Raw genomic sequence first — 18,055 nt, 5'->3', positions numbered from 1 at the left:
ATGTCTTTTGGATGCCCTACTATGATGTAACCACGAACATGTTAGTGTGGTTGAAAAAGTTGGAATGATGGTCTTAATGTGTTGAGAAAAAGTTGGAATGATGGTCTTAGTGTGCTGCAAAAAATAGGAACAAATAGAATTGAAAAATAAAATATTGCAAAAACTAGGATGCAGTTATACTAGGTTTGTGTAATTGAAAAAAAGTGAAAGAAAAAAATGTGCTGCCTGGGGCTTGAACCCAGGACCTGCAGTTTGCAAGAGAGTGTGCGATGCGAGTAAAATAGGAGTAGTGATTTGTTAGGATACTGCTTTATGTTGTACTTATCAAGCCGTGTGTGGCCGTTTGGTCTGTCCAATCCCAACTACCACTAACACCCTCCTATATTTATTACCACCGCTAACACTGTCCAATCCCCATTACCCTCCTGTCCTATCCACCACCGAAAGCACCGCCAGCCATCGCCGCCGTTGCCATGGAGCAGAGTCTTGGCTGGCAGAAGGCAATCGAAGACCTTGCCGGCAACCACGTGCAGATACGTGAGCAGTATCGGGAGGAACCATGCCCGCGGCCTTGTGAAGGTGATGACAGAGGCTGAGAAGCTCCGTGCATTCCTCAGCGGCCAGAGCTTCCCAGCCGCTACCGTCCTCCTCTGGGCAATGCGGGATGTGACAACCTCGAATGACCCCCCTCCAACAGGCCCGCTGGTGGATGTACCGCTCATCCACCATGCCGCCGCTGCCGGATATTCATCGTGTTGCTTCTAGGGCAGAGCACATCTCCGACATCGTCGTTGCTCTCCCAGCACCCGTCAACAACACCTACTGGAACCGCCTGCATCCCGAAATCCTGTTGGGGCCGTCAGACGATGAGGAAGAGGCAGAGGTGGAGATGGTCGGGCCGGTGGTCGCCGCAATCGAGGGGGACAAAGAGATCCCTATTGATGTGGAGAAGCTGCAGGATGTTGGAGATCTGGAAGAAGTTGGTGTCACTATGAAGAAAGAACTTCAGGATGAAGAGGAGTTACTGTCAGAGAAGAAGAGCAAGAACAGGAAGAAGAGCCCCATCCCTGTCAAAGTGCGCCGCTCCGAGCGTCTCAAGAAGATGCAGGAGTGAAGAATAAGATGCCCAAGACTGAAGAAGAAGATGCTCAGGATGTTAGGTATGCTGGTATATGAAAGCATATAAGTTAGAAATATTGAGTTATTTGTAGGTTAGGTGTGCTGATATATATGACATCACATAAGTTATAAATATTGGGTGATCTCTAGTTTAGGTACGCTGATATATATGACAGCATATAAGTTAGAAATCTTTTGGACTCACTGTTAAGGTTATTGCTATGGATATAAGTAGCAATGGTTGGCTACTCTTGTTTCATTCTCTATGTGTATGCATTGCTTGTTCTTGTTGGAATTATGCCCTAGAGGCAATAATAAATATAGTTATTATTATAATTCCTGTATCAATATAATAGTTTATTATCCATGCTATAATTGTATTGAATGAAGACTCATTTACATGTGTGGATGCATAGACAAAACACCGTCCCTAGCATGCCTCTAGTTGGCTAGCCAGTTGATCAATGATAGTCAGTGTCTTCTGATTATGAACAAGGTGTTGTTGCTTGATAACTGGATCACGTCATTGGGAGAATCACGTGATGGACTAGACCCAAACTAATAGACGTAGCATGTTGATCGTGTCATTTTGTTGCTACTGTTTTCTGCATGTCAAGTATTTATTCCTATGACCATGAGATCATATAACTCACTGACACCGGAGGAATGCTTTGTGTGTATCAAACGTCGCAACGTAACTGGGTGACTATAAATATGCTCTACAGGTATCTCCGAAGGTGTTAGTTGAGTTAGTATGGATCAAGACTGGGATTTGTCACTCCGTGTGACGGAGAGGTATCTCGGGGCCCACTCGGTAATACAACATCACACACAAGCCTTGCAAGCAATGTAACTTAGTGTAAGTTGCGGGATCTTGTATTACGGAACGAGTAAAGAGACTTGCCGGTAAACGAGATTGAAATAGGTATGCGGATACTGACGATCGAATCTCGGGCAAGTAACATACCGAAGGACAAAGGGAATAACATACGGGATTGTACGAATCCTTGGCACTGAGGTTCAAACGATAAGATCTTCGTAGAATATGTAGGATCCAATATGGGCATCCAGGTCCCGCTATTGGATATTGACCGAGGAGTCTCTCGGGTCATGTCTACATAGTTCTCGAACCCGCAGGGTCTGCACACTTAAGGTTCGACGTTGTTTTATGCGTATTTGAGTTATATGGTTGGTTACCGAATGTTGTTCGGAGTCCCGGATGAGATCACGGACGTCACGAGGGTTTCCGGAATGGTCCGGAAACGAAGATTGATATATAGGATGACCTCATTTGATTACCGGAAGGTTTTCGGAGTTACCGGGAATGTGTCGGGAATGACGAATGGGTTCCGGGAGTTCACCGCGGGGGGGGGGGGGGCAACCCACCCCGGGGAAGCCCATAGGCCATAAGGGTGGCGCACCAGCCCTTAGTGGGCTGGTGGGACAGCCCAAAAGGGCCCTATGCGCCAAGGATAAGAAATCAAAGGAAAAAGGAAAAAAAGGAGGAGGTGGGAAGGGAGGGGGACTCCCTCCCACCAAACCTAGTCCAACTCGGTTTGGGGGGGGAGAGTCCTCCCCCTTGGCTCGGCCGACCCCTTGAGGGTCCTTGGACCCCAAGGCAAGGCCCCCCTCCCTCCCACCTATATATACGGAGGTTTTAGGGCTGATTTGAGACGACTTTTCCACGGCAGCCCGACCACATACCTCCACGGTTTTTCCTCTAGATCGTGTTTCTGTGGAGCTCGGGCGGAGCCCTGCTGAGACAAGGTCATCACCAACCTCCGGAGCGCCGTCACGCTGCCGGAGAACTCTTCTACCTCTCCGTCTCTCTTGCTGGATCAAGAAGGCCGAGATCATCGTCGAGCTGTACGTGTGCTGAACGCGGAGGTGCCGTCTGTTCGGTACTAGATCGTGGGACTGATCACGGGATTGTTCGCGGGGCGGATCGAGGGACGTGAGGACGTTCCACTACATCAACCGCGTTCTCTAACGCTTCTGCTGTACGGTCTACGAGGGTACGTAGATCACTCATCCCCTCTCGTAGATGGACATCACCATGATAGGTCTTCGTGCGCGTAGGAAATTTTTTGTTTCCCATGCGACGTTCCCCAACAGTGGCATCATGAGCTAGGTTCATGCGTAGATCTCTTCTCGAGTAGAACACAAAAGTTTTTGTGGGCGGTGATGTGTGTTTTGCTGCCCTCCTTAGTCTTTTCTTGATTCCGCGGTATTGTTGGATCGAAGCGGCTTGGACCGACATTACTCGTACGCTTACGAGAGACTGGTTTCATCGTTACGAGTAACCCCCTTTGCTCAAAGATGACTGGCAAGTGACGGTTTCTCCAACTTTAGTTGAATCGGATTTGACCGAGGAGGTCCTTGGATGAGGTTAAATAGCAACTCATATATCTCCGTTGTGGTGTTTGCGTAAGTAAGATGCGATCCTACTAGATACCCATGGTCACCACGTAAAACATGCAACAACAAAATTAGAGGACGTCTAACTTGTTTTTGCAGGGTATGATTGTGATGTGACATGGCCAACGATGTGATGTGATATATTGGATGTATGAGATGATCATGTTGTAATAGAAATATCGACTTGCACGTCGATGGTACGGCAACCGGCAGGAGCCATAGGGTTGTCTTTATACTAACGTTTGTGCTTGCAGATGCGTTTACTATTTTGCTAGGATGTAGCTTTAGTAGTAATAGCATGAGTAGCACGACAACCCCGATGGCAACACGTTGATGGATGATCATGGTGTGGCGCCGGTGACAAGAAGATCGTGCCGGTGTTTTGGTGATGGAGATCAAGAAGCACGTGATGATGGCCATATCATGTCACTTATGAATTGCATGTGATGTTAATCCTTTTATGCACCTTATTTTGCTTAGAACGACGGTAGCATTATGAGGTGATCTCTCACTAAAATTTCAAGACGAAATTGTGTTCTCCCCGACTGTGCACCGTTGCTACAGTTCGTCGTTTCGAGACACCACGTGATGATCGGGTGTGATAGACTCAACGTTCACATACAACGGGTGCAAAACAGTTGCGCACGCGGAACACTCGGGTTAAGCTTGACGAGCCTAGCATGTGCAGACATGGCCTCGGAACACATGAGACCGAAAGGTCGATCATGAATCATATAGTTGATATGATTAGCATAGGGATGCTTACCACTGAAACTATACTCAACTCACGTGATGATCGGACTTGGGATAGTGTAAGTGGATCATGAACCACTCAAATGACTAGAGAGATGTACTTTTTGAGTGGGAGTTTAGCATATAATTTGATTAAGTTGAACTCTAATTATCTTGAACATAGTCTAAGTCCACTCTGAATATATTTGTGTTGTAGATCATGGCTCACGCGACAGTCATCCTGAATTTTAATACGTTCCTAGAGAAAGCTAAGTTGAAAGATGATGGAAGCAACTTTGTAGACTGGGCTCGTAATCTTAAGCTAATCTTACAAGCTGGGAAGAAGGATTATGTCCTTAATGCTGCGCTAGGAGATGAACCACCCGCTACGGCTGATCAGGATGTTAAGAACGCTTGGTTAGCACGTAAGGAGGACTACTCACTAGTTCAATGTGCAGTCTTGTATGGCTTAGAACCGGGACTTCAACGTCGCTTTGACCGTCATGGAGCATTTGAGATGTTCCAGGAGTTGGAGTCTATCTTTCAGAAGAACGCCCGGATCGAGAGGTATGAGACCTCCGATAAATTCTATGCTTGCAAGATGGAGGAAAACTCGTCTGTCAGTGAACATGTGCTCAAAATGTCTGGGTACTCAAACCGTCTAGCTGAACTGGGGATTGAACTCCCGCAAGAAGCTATCACTGACAGAATCCTTCAATCACTGCCGCCAAGCTATAAAGGCTTTGTGTTGAACTACAACATGCAAGGGATGAACAAGTCTCCCAGCGAGTTGTTTGCGATGCTGAAAGTCGCAGAGTCTGAACTCCGTAAAGAGCATCAAGTGTTGATGGTGAGCAAGACCACTAGTTTCAAGAGAAACGGCAAAGGCAAGAAGGGCAATTCGAAGAAGAGCGGCAAGCCTGTTGCCAATCCGCCGAAGAAACCCAAGGCTGGACCTAAGCCTGAAACAGAGTGCTTCTATTGCAAGGGTATGGGTCACTGGAAGCAAAATTGCCCCAAGTATCTGGCAGATAAGAAGGCGGGCAAAGAAAAATCAGGTATATTTGATATACATGTTATTGATGTGTACTTAACCGGCTCTCGTAGTAGTGCATGGGTATTCGATACCGGTTCTGTTGCTCATATTTGCAACTCGAAGCAGGAACTGCGGAATAGACGAAGGCTGGCGAAAGACGAAGTGACGATGCGCGTAGGAAACGGTTCCAAGGTTGATGCAATCGCCGTCGGCACAGTGTCACTTCAGCTACCATCGGGATTAATGATGAACTTAAATCATTGTTATTTAGTGCCTGCGTTGAGCATGAACATTATATCTGGATCTTGTTTATTGAGAGACGGTTACTCTTTTAAGTCTGAGAATAATGGTTGTTCTATTTCTATGAGTAACATCTTTTATGGTCATGCACCGAATGTGAGAGGATTATTCATATTGAATCTTGATAGCGATACGCATATACATAACATTGAGACCAAAAGAGTTAGAGTAAACAATGATAGCGCCATATTTTTGTGGCACTGCCGTTTGGGTCATATTGGTGTAAAGCGCATGAAGAAACTCCATGCTGATGGACTTTTGGAGTCACTTGATTTTGATTCACTTGACACGTGCGAACCATGCCTCATGGGCAAGATGACTAAGACTCCGTTCTCCGGAACAATGGAGCATGCAAGTGACTTGTTGGAAATCATACATACCGATGTGTGTGGTCCAATGAGCGTAGAGGCATGCGGCGGACATCGTTATTTTCTCACCTTCACTGACGATTTAAGTAGATATGGTTATGTCTACTTGATGAAGCACAAGTCTGAAACATTTGAAAAGTTCAAGCAATTTCAGAGTGAAGTGGAAAATCATCGTAACAAGAAGATCAAGTTCCTACGGTCTGATCGTGGGGGTGAATATCTGAGTTTCGAGTTTGGTGCTCACTTAAGACAATGTGGAATTGTTTCGCAGTTAACACCGCCTGGAACACCACAGCGTAATGGTGTGTCCGAACGTCGTAATCGTACTTTGTTAGAGATGGTGCGATCTATGATGTCTCTTACTGATTTGCCGTTATCATTTTGGGGTTATGCATTAGAAACAGCTGCATTCACTTTAAATAGGGCACCATCAAAATCCGTTGAGACGACACCATACGAACTGTGGTATGGCAAAAGACCAAAGTTGTCGTTTCTTAAAGTTTGGGGATGTGATGCTTATGTCAAAAAGCTTCAGCCTGAAAAGCTGGAACCCAAAGCGGAAAAATGCGTCTTCATAGGTTACCCAAAAGAGATAGTTGGGTACACCTTCTATCTCAAATCCGAGGGCAAAGTGTTTGTTGCTAAGAACGGAACTTTTCTCGAGAAGGAGTTTCTCTCGAGAGAATTGAGTGGGAGGAAGATAGAACTTGACGAGGTTGTCGAACCTCTCATCCCTCTGGATGGTGGCGCAGGGCAAGGGGAAACCTCTGTCGTTGCGACGCCGGTTGAGGAGGAAGTTAATGATGATGATCATGAAACTCCAGTTCAAGTTTCTGTTGAACCACGCAGGTCGACGAGATCACGCGCTGCTCCAAAGTGGTACGGTAATCCCGTCTTATCAATCATGTTGTTGGACAACAATGAACCTGCAAATTATGAAGAAGCAATGGTGGGCCCAGATTCCAACAAATGGCTAGAAGCCATGAAATCCGGGATAGGATCCATGTATGAGAACAAAGTGTGGACTTTCGAGATACTACCTGAGGGCCGCAAGGCTATTCAGAACAAATGGATCTTTAAGAAGAAGACGGACGCTGACGGTAATGTGACCGTTTATAAAGCTCGACTTGTGGCAAAGGGTTTTTCACAAGTTCCAGGAGTTGACTACGATGAGACTTTCTCACCCGTAGCGATGCTTAAGTCCGTCAGAATCATGTTAGCAATAGCTGCATTTTTCGATTATGAAATCTGGCAGATGGATGTCAAAACAGCGTTCCTTAACGGTTTCCTTAAGGAAGAGTTGTATATGATGCAACCCAAAGGTTTTGTCGATCCTAAAAATGCTGACAAGGTGTGCAAGCTCCAGCGATCCATTTATGGACTGGTGCAAGCATCTCGGAGTTGGAACAAACGCTTTGATGAGGTGATCAAAGCATTTGGGTTTATACAAGTGGTTGGAGAATCTTGTATTTACAAGAAAGTGAGTGGGAGCTCGGTGGCGTTTCTAATATTATATGTGGATGACATATTACTGATTGGAAACAACGTAGAGCTTTTGGAGAGCATAAAAGGTTACTTGAATAAAAGTTTCTCTATGAAGGACCTAGGAGAAGCTGCTTACATTCTAGGCATTAAGATCTATAGGGATAGATCAAAACGCCTGATAGGACTTTCACAAAGCACATACCTTGATAAAGTTTTGAAGAGGTTCAAAATGGAACAGTCCAAGAAAGGGTTCTTGCCAGTTTTACAAGGTACGAGATTGAGTAAGACTCAGTGCCCAGCAACTGATGAAGATAGAGAGCATATGCGCTCCGTCCCCTATGCTTCAGCCATAGGTTCTATCATGTATGCGATGCTGTGCACTAGACCGGATGTTAGCCTGGCCATAAGTATGGCAGGTAGGTTCTAGAGTAATCCAGGAGTGGATCACTGGACAACGGTCAAGAATATCCTGAAGTACCTGAAAAGGACTAAGGAGATGTTTCTCGTGTATGGAGGTGACGAAGAGCTCGCCGTAAAAGGTTACGTCGATGCAAGCTTTGACACAGATCCGGACGACTCTAAGTCGCAAACCGGATACGTATTTATTCTTAATGGGGGTGCAGTAAGCTGGTGCAGTTCCAAGCAAAGCGTCGTAGCAGATTCTACATGTGAAGCGGAATACATGGCTGCCTCGGAGGCGGCTAAGGAGGGTGTCTGGATGAAGCAGTTCATGACGGATCTTGGAGTGGTGCCAAGCGCACTGGATCCAATAACCTTGTTCTGTGACAACACTGGTGCCATTGCCTTAGCAAAGGAACCACGGTTTCACAAGAAGACCAGACACATCAAACGACGCTTCAACCTCATCCGCGACTACGTCGAGGAAGAGGACGTAAATATATATAAAGTGCACACGGATTTGAATGTAGCAGACCCGCTGACTAAACCTCTTCCACGGCCAAAACATGATCGACACCAGAACTGTATGGGTGTTAGATTTATTACAATGTAATTCACATGGTGATGTGAGGGCTAGATTATTGACTCTAGTGCAAGTGGGAGACTGTAGGAATTATGCCCTAGAGGCAATAATAAATATAGTTATTATTATAATTCCTGTATCAAGATAATAGTTTATTATCCATGCTATAATTGTATTGAATGAAGACTCATTTACATGTGTGGATGCATAGACAAAACACCGTCCCTAGCATGCCTCTAGTTGGCTAGCCAGTTGATCAATGATAGTCAGTGTCTTCTGATTATGAACAAGGTGTTGTTGCTTGATAACTGGATCACGTCATTGGGAGAATCACGTGATGGACTAGACCCAAACTAATACACGTAGCATGTTGATCGTGTCATTTTGTTGCTACTGTTTTCTGCATGTCAAGTATTTATTCCTATGACCATGAGATCATATAACTCACTGACACCGGAGGAATGCTTTGTGTGTATCAAACGTCGCAACGTAACTGGGTGACTATAAAGATGCTCTACAGGTATCTCCGAAGGTGTTAGTTGAGTTAGTATGGATCAAGACTGGGATTTGTCACTCCGTGTGACGGAGAGGTATCTCGGGGCCCACTCGGTAATACAACATCACACACAAGCCTTGCAAGCAATGTAACTTAGTGTAAGTTGCGGGGTCTTGTATTACGGAACGAGTAAAGAGACTTGCCGGTAAACGAGATTGAAATAGGTATGCGGATACTGACGATCGAATCTCGGGCAAGTAACATACCGAAGGACAAAGGGAATGACATACGGGATTGTACGAATCCTTGGCACTGAGGTTCAAACGATAAGATCTTCGTAGAATATGTAGGATCCAATATGGGCATCCAGGTCCCGCTATTGGATATTGACCGAGGAGTCTCTCGGGTCATGTCTACATAGTTCTCGAACTCGCAGGGTCTGCACACTTAAGGTTCGATGTTGTTTTATGCGTATTTGAGTTATATGGTTGGTTACCGAATGTTGTTCGGAGTCCCGGATGAGATCACGGACGTCACGAGGGTTTCCGGAATGGTCCAGAAACGAAGGTTGATATATAGGATGACCTCATTTGATTACCAGAAGGTTTTCGGAGTTACCGGGAATGTGCCGGGAATGACGAATGGGTTCCGGAAGATCACCGGGGGGGGGGGGCAACCCACCCCGGGGAAGCCCATAGGCCATAAGGGTGGCGCACCAGCCCTTAGTGGGCTGGTGGGACAGCCCAAAAGGGCCCTATGCGCCAAGGATAAGAAATCAAAGGAAAAAGGAAAAAAAAGGAGGAGGTGGGAAGGGAGGGGGACTCCCTCCCACCAAACCTAGTCCAACTCGGTTTGGGGGGGGGAGAGTCCTCCCCCTTGGCTCGGCCGACCCCTTGAGGGTCCTTGGACCCCAAGGCAAGGCCCCCCTCCCTCCCACCTATATATACGGAGGTTTTAGGGCTGATTTGAGACGACTTTTCCACGGCAGCCCGACCACATACCTCCACGGTTTTTCCTCTAGATCGCGTTTCTGCGGAGCTCGGGCGGAGCCCTGCTGAGACAAGGTCATCACCAACCTCCGGAGCGCCGTCACGCTGCCGGAGAACTCTTCTACCTCTCCGTCTCTCTTGCTGGATCAAGAAGGTCGAGATCATCGTCGAGCTGTACGTGTGCTGAACGCGGAGGTGCCGTCCGTTCGGTACTAGATCGTGGGACTGATCGCGGGATTGTTCGCGGGGCGGATCGAGGGACGTGAGGACGTTCCACTACATCAACCGCGTTCTCTAACGCTTCTGCTGTACGGTCTACGAGGGTACGTAGATCACTCATCCCCTCTCGTAGATGGACATCACCATGATAGGTCTTCGTGCGCGTAGGAAAATTTTTGTTTCCCATGCGACGTTCCCCAACAGTTCTTGCTATGGATATAAGTAGCAATGCATTGCTTGTTCTTGCTATTGGTTGGCTAAGTAGCAACATGCCTCAAGTAGAAATGTGGTCCACTTACTAGAATGAGAAAAATTGAGGTCTCACAGAATGTCAAATAATTCCACCAGAGATACTACAACTTGCACCTGATGTGGAGTTAGGTTAAACCGAAATCACTAACAGCATTTGTAGTTAAGCAAAAACAAATTCAGTTCACTGCAAATGATAAATCAGTCTTCTGGATAAACATAAAGCCTAAGAATTCAGCAAATGAAATAGGTTACAATATATAAGTTCACCAAATAAGCCAACATTACTAAGGTCTCAACAAATAATACATCCATTCATCACTCAAATTCATCTAATATCTCCCTGACCTTCCTTATCTTTGATTTTTGACTCTTCCTTATGCTTGAATAGGTCACCAATCATGTACTCTAATTTCTTTTTGTCTTTTTCAACTCATCCCTCTCTTGCATCACTTTCTCCATCTCTTGCATTACCTCATCACTATCTTTCATTGTTTTTCCCTCTCCTGCTTCATGAGCTTAAGCTCTTTCTTCATGAGCTCAAGGTCTTTCTCTGCCTTAGCCCTAAATACCTGATGAATATTTGTGGCAGATTTGTCTGAAATGCTCTTCTTCTGTAACTCTTCCTTTAGGTCACTAAGAGCAATTTGTGTGTTTCCTAGCTCAGCCAATGCCTGCTCTTTGCCAGCTACCATCTTAGCAAAATCAAGCTTGAAAAACCTTAGATCTTTTTCCATCTTCTCCTTCTCTTTCAGCACCTTAAAATTTCCTTCTGCATTAGCAATATTATCAGAAAGCCTAAGCTTGTTCTCATCTTCATACATGTCCCACAGCCTACTCAGTGTAGTCTTTGACTGAGGAGGCCATTCTCGGTCAACCCACTCCACATAGCCACATTTAGGTCCTTCCTAGAAAATACAAAAAAGAAAGACATTTCAGTTATTTTAATAAGTGTTTATCTGAATTAAACATTTTGTTATCTGAATAATAAACATTCTGTTATCTGAATAACTACCCATTTTGGTATGTCAGCAACACACATTTTGCTATCTGAATTCATATTTAGAAATAACATCTTTTGAACATTACTAAGATAGACGAAAACACTTTGTGCACAACCTGTACATCTGAGCTACATAAACCATAATATAGAAAATGTGTAGATCTGATAATCCACTAACCTTTTGTGCACAACCTAAGAATCTTCTGCCACTATCCACTGACTGAAAGGCAACATATTTTTCACATATGGCTTCATGTTCACATCTAGCACTTAGATCTGCAGCTAGGCCTCTCCATTCCACGCACAAAATGGTTGGAGGAGCCTAAAAGAAAAACTGGTGAGGAAATCCCCAATGTGCAAACCCTAAATGAAGGAGGAGGACAAGAAGAAGAACATAAGCTAACCGGGCTGCTGACGTCGCTGTCCGAGGAGGAGGAGTAGGATCCCTCGCTCCAGGACACCATTGCTGCACGCGTGGACCTTGTTGAAGAACAACACAGAGAGGCTGGGGGAGAAGAAAAACAGAGAGGGGCACGATGACGGGAGCTGGTGAGCTTCTGTCTCCAGCTCGGGGGTAAGTAAGCAGAGAGGTATAGTCTCGGGCTTTAGTTATTAGGGTTATTAAATTCAGATCTTTTCTCAGATACCGACAGCAGTCGATTAATAACTAATAAATGCAAGGGCCTGGGCGCAAAACGACCAACCCTGACCCACCCTGTCCAGTTGGCGTGCTGTGAATGGCTGTGGACTAAAAATGCACAAGACTTGCAAGTTGTAGGACTAAATAGGTGCACTTTGCAAGTTGTAGGACCAAACCATCACATGTACTGCAAGTTCTAGGACTTTGGGTGCTATTACCTCTTACTCCCTCCGTCCTGAAATACTTGTCCTAAAAATGGATGAACCTAGATATTGATATTGGATATATCTATAACTAAAATAAGTCTAGGTTCATCCATTTTTAGAACAAGTAATTCCGGACGGATGGAGTATTTTTTTGCGGGGAAGGCCTGCAGGCTTAGTGGGTTGTAGGCTCGTAGCTTTACGGAGTGGAGGAAGTTTGCCAGTTCAATCCCCCCACCACATCAAATATATTTTCCTTATTTCCGAGGTAGTTTGACCGGCTAAAAGGTAGCTAGGTCAGCTAAATTGGACAATAGCATGGATCTTTTTCGCCTGGATGTGAAGTAGGTAATTCTTTTTAACTAAGAATTAATTACTTAACAAGTAGTACCACCTAAACTTGTATATATACGTGGGGTTAAAACTTTCAGACGTCTAAGTCGCCGTCACTCAATAAGTACGTTTGTTTGTATATGGACGAACTTTTCTTCCATTTCTAATGGGAATTTGTCTACGAGGAAAAAATGTAGAAAGAACCAAATGCAAGCCTCGTTGGGAGTTTGACTTGAGATTGTGATATACTAGTACCGACATGGGCAGACACGACAAACTGGGACACCAGAGATTCCTATGGGTTCTGACAAAATAGGCATCGAGATTCCACCTACTTGCTTGCTCTCTAATTATTTTACTAACTTTAGAATGTTAATTTATCTATGTATTAGGGTTATATAAAATATTCAACATGCTAACTAAGCGAAGCTAGCTAAGCTTTGGTTGGCATTTCACTCAAATTTAATGTAAAAGTCAACTGGCTTGGTTGCTAAAGAATCTCACTATGCATAGATGCGCTTCGCGCCATCACGTGGCTGCAAGGCCGCAACGACATCTTAACTACGGGACAACAAGCCGGGAAATGAATTAGCGCATCTCCAATGACAAATCGTAAAAAAAATATCCACATTCTTTTACGTACAGGTGAATCTATCCACGGACAATCTGTCTGCAGACATGGATGCGGAGGATAACATTCAATCGTAGTCACATAAATTTTGATAACAATTCAAAACCAATCGAACAAACACGTTCGGATTTTATGCATGCAAACACAACGAATTTTATATAAACACAATAAATTTCATTACATTTTCATCAAGTCGGCTCTAAAGGTATACTTAATACCTAATCTAAATTATCGTCGGCGTTTATTCTCCGTACCTGGTCATGAACCTCGAGAACTAAATCTTCACCTTCTCCAGCTTCGCCTATGCGCTCTCCAGCTCCGCATCCGTAACCTCCTTCTTCGGAGACCCGATAAGAGCAGATGTCCACCTCCACGTCGCCGCCAAGCGATTAATCGACCGATGGGATGGGAGGAGTGGTGGCCTTCCTGGGACCAGAGTAGTGGTGATCTACCCTCCACTACTCTTCATCGTTGCTGGCGGCGCCCGTGGACGTCCGGTTTCATTGGGCGCAGCCTCGATGTTGTCCTCCTCGTCGAACAATGACACACCCTCCTCACTGTTGCCGTCCTTGGTCGCGGCCACCACCTCTGCCACCCACTGCCGGTACCGCCAGCGGTCGAGGCAAATCTGGCGGGCCGAGCGGTACGACACCAGAAACACCTCCTGCTAGCCAGGTTCGCGTTAGGCGCATCCGCCCTGTTGGCGACGAGCTCCTCCTCCTTCTGCAGGTGCTCATGAAATGTGATCCATTGTTTAGGGTTTGTGGTACAATTGTAGAAAAATAGCCACAAGGTAGGACCAATTTGGATGTTCCTGGATTTTTCTTTTCCTTATTTATAATAACTGATTCTACACCCCCATTCAATAAAAAGAATGATTCGACGCTGATTCTTCACCATGTCTTGTACTACCTCCGTCCCGGTGTATAAGTCATTCGCGTAGTTCTAGGTCGACAATTTAACTATCTAAATATGTATTATATGTAACAAAAAATATATATTTAGAAACTACATCCGTGTAGAAATCTAGTGATATACTTTTTATGACATATAACACATATTTAATACCTCAAATCGGTGACCTAGAACTACGCGAATGACTTATACACCGGGATGGAGGGAGTACAATTAAATAACTCATACTATATGGCTTTGTGCATCAACATCAATCATTGCAGAGACTGGTGTTATCCTCCTCGAATATACAAGAGCTACAAATTTACATGTTTTAGGCACACACACAAAAAGACAGAGAATATAACGTGACACCGTACAGTATAACATACATCAGATAACAAGGAGAAGCAACGTAACAAAGCAGAGAGAATCACACCGGCGCGACGGCTGCGCTATGCTTGGTGTCATCGTAGAGCTCGCCGTCACCCCACAACGCGTAGGCCTCCTCGCCGTGCACGGCATCGTCACCAACGGCGAGCTTCTCCTCAGGCATGCGCAATGGAACAACTAGCCGGATGACGACACAGATAATGGACGTGACGACCACGTTCCACCCGATCACGAAGAGTGCTCCGACGATCTGCTTCCCAAGCTGAGCCCCGCCGACACCACCATAGAAGGCGCCCCGAGAGTTTGTGACGGGAAGGAATAGATTGCAGAGGTTCGGCTCGGCGAAGAGGCCTGTGAGGATGCCGCCTAGCAGGCCGGCGACGCCGTGGGTATGGATGACGCCGAGGGTGTCGTCGACGCGTTGGAGGAGCTTGGAGCGCTTGTGGAGCACCATCATGGTGTACCACGGTATGCTGCCAGCCAGCACGCCCATCACCAGCGCCGCCCATCCCTGCACCACACCTGCATCGTATGTACACGTGTCACCCACCAACGGTAAAAATGTCAAGTAAATTTGTATTCTGTTTTTGTTTATCTTGAGAAAAGAGCCCCCCCCCCCCCCCCCCTTCGATTTGATGGAAATGTGTACTATGGTATGAGACCTTTTGCTTTTCGTTTTCAATCAGATTAGTCTACGAGGAAAATTTGCAGAAAAAATCAAGGACAAATGCGCGTGTTGGGACTTTGACTTGCGATGGTGATTAGTGCCAGTGAGCAAACACGACAAACTAGGAAACTAGAGATTTCAATATGCACCAATAGTGGATTGTGGCCAGGTTTTGGAGACTGGTCTCCAGTGAGCCCGGGATTTATAAAAAACAAAAATAATATTAAAAAATCAAATTTATTTCTACAAATATGTATTAATGCTCTTTATGCGTTTGCAATTTTTCGCAACCCACTTTTCGATCCAGATTCGACCTAGTTGATGCTGGTTGCGAACTACTCCCTCAAAGTGTTAAAACGTTATTGTATAATGAAACGGATGAAGTAATTAGGAACATAAAATATCCAACATCAGCTACAAGTCCACTACTACTCGCCGTATGAACGAGGTTTTATTTCGTTTTCGATGAGATTTGACTACGAGAATTTTTCCAAGAAAAGAACCAATGCGCGTGTTGCGACTTTGACTTGAGATGGTGATTAGTACCGACTTTCGCACACACTAGAAACTGGGACACCAGAGATTCCTCTGGGCCCTGACAAAATATGCCTCCAGATTCACCACTTGAGCGACGTTGATTGTTCACTTGTTATTAGTACGATTTATAAATCAATTGAGCAAGTCGATTAAGTACAGCTCGCTGATGATTAAAACATACTTTCTTCGTCTCAAAATTCTTGTCTTAGCTTTATGTAAAAATAAATGTATTTTAATACTAAATTGTGACTAAATACATTCATATCTACACAAATCTAAGATAAATTTTTTAAGACGGATAGAGTAGATAAGATCGTGCTAGGATCATCTCAAGTCTTGCCGGCGACGCGTACACTTCTAAATTCAAAGTCAACTGGGTTGTACAGCACTGTGCTTTCGCTTGTAAAAATGCGTACGTTTCACATCGTCACGTGCATGCAACGTCTAATTACGTGCCAGCGGGAGAATCATAGCTAATCGTACGATCTACTCCCTTCGTTCCTAAATATAATACCTTTTAAAGGTTGCACTATAAACTACATACGGATGCATATAGACATATTTTAAAATGTACATTTACTTATTTTGCTTCGTATGTAGTTTCCTAGTGAAATCTTTAAAATGTCTTATATTTTGGAACGGAGGGAGTATATATGGTGCATACGGCCATAGATAATTAAGGTCATGAATAAGTTAATTAGATTAATCTAGATCGATCAATGGGCGGATCGATGGGCCGATGAGGTGGGAGCATGTATAGCCACGTACCAGCGCCTGGCGTGATGCAGACGAGTCCGGTGATCACGGCCTGGACGGCGCCGACCACGGAGGGCTTCTTGAAGAAGACGGCGTCGAGGCAGGTCCACACGATGAGGCTCGCCGCCGTGCAGATGTTGGTGTTGAGGATGGCCATGGACGAGTCGACGTTGGCCGCGTACGGCCCGCCGCCGTTGAACCCTGCCCACCCCATCCACAGCAGCCCGGCGCCGGTGAGCGCGAACAGGATGTTGTTTGGCGGGAAGTTCTCCCTGTCCTTCTTTGTCCTTGGCCCGACCCAGTATGCGGCGGTGAAGCCGGCGACTCCGGCGGGGATGTGGATGACGTAGCCGCCGCAGTAATCGATGACGCCCCACTGGAAGAGGAAGCCGCCGCCCCACACGGAGAAGGCGCCGACGGTGTAGGAGAAGGTGAGCCAGAGCGGCACGAAGAGCATCCACGCCAGGAAGCTCATGCGGCCCAGCAGCGACCCCGCCACCAGGATGAGCGTGATGGCCGCGAACACGCACTGGAAGTAGACGACGGTGGCCATCGGGAAAAACGGCTCCACCATGGCCGTCTCTAGCGTGCCGTCGGCGTGGTAGTGCGCCGTGGCGGGCAGGGAGGCGCGGCCGACGAGGAAGGCCTGGTCGAGCGCCGGGCCAGCCTTGCCCCAGAACGGGAGCAGCTCCTCGCCGAAGGACATGTTGTAGGCCCAGACGACCCAGCAGATCCAGACGGCGGCGAAGGCGTAGAGCGCCATGAAGGCGGAGTTGACGGCCCACTTCTTCTTCACCACGCCGCCGTACAGCACCACCATGCCCGGCACGCTCATGAGGCCCACCAGCGTGGACGCCGTCAGCTGCCACGCGTTGTCGCCCTTGTTCAGCCAGTCGGCCACCGCCGCCGACGTGTTCCCCTGGTACGCCACCGGCACCGACATCTTGGCCGGCCGACCGATCTAAGTACCTTGCTCTGCTTCTTTCCCTAGGCTCCTCGCCGGCGGCCACCTACGCCTAGTTGCTAGCTAGCTATCTCTCGCGCGCGCCCTGGGAAGGAGGAGGCTGGAGGCGTACGAGTAAGTGCAATACCGTGGTCGTCTCGTCCGAATATATAGAGTGGCACCGGCGCATGGTGGTGCAGTGGCCATCGGTATGACGTACGTTATACGTACCGGCCGGCCGTGCGGAGGAATCTCGCGCATGCATTTCACACGATCTTTTGAATATTCATGGGAATCCGTTCACTGTACTTCAACTGATGATCTGTACGTGTACGTGTACGTGGACGTGCTAACGACCTTGTGCATCGTGCCATCACTAGCTACAATGTACAGTTCACACCCGTAGACTTTCAAGTCTAGGGCCCGTATGTATGGCATGGAATCTTGATTTTCTTCTTTGTCGCAGGTGCGGCCGTGCAGTGAGGTGCAGGGCCAGTACTTTGTTTGATGCGCGCGCCGTGGAATTGTGTTCCCCTGGACTATCTAACAAAAGATTCCGTCGGCATATTTGTTTCTAAGTGGTTTTAGTGATGGATGACAATGCCTATGTGGATTAATCGTGTGTATTAAGCATTTTAGATAATTTATGTCTGGGCACAAAG

General features: G+C 46.3%; 1 protein-coding gene across 1 annotated transcript; it reads right to left on the bottom strand.

Annotated features, from left to right (window-relative positions):
* Positions 1 to 14,325: 14,325 nt before the first annotated feature.
* LOC123399422 (ammonium transporter 3 member 2) lies at positions 14,326 to 17,530 on the bottom strand. The gene is made up of 2 exons (XM_045093833.1): positions 16,463 to 17,530; positions 14,326 to 15,012 (listed from the first exon to the last, which is right to left on the bottom strand). Exons 1-2 carry the CDS (start codon positions 17,391 to 17,393, stop codon positions 14,531 to 14,533), a joined length of 1,413 nt encoding a protein of 470 aa, XP_044949768.1. The 5' UTR covers positions 17,394 to 17,530; the 3' UTR covers positions 14,326 to 14,530.
* Between the last annotated feature and the right edge of the window lie 525 nt (positions 17,531 to 18,055).

The sequence above is a fragment of the Hordeum vulgare genome, chromosome 5H, assembly GCF_904849725.1.
Source record: "Hordeum vulgare subsp. vulgare chromosome 5H, MorexV3_pseudomolecules_assembly, whole genome shotgun sequence".
Lineage (NCBI taxonomy): Eukaryota > Viridiplantae > Streptophyta > Magnoliopsida > Poales > Poaceae > Hordeum > Hordeum vulgare.
Note: the sequence above shows the minus strand (reverse complement) of the source record. Positions and strands in the feature narration are given on the sequence as shown.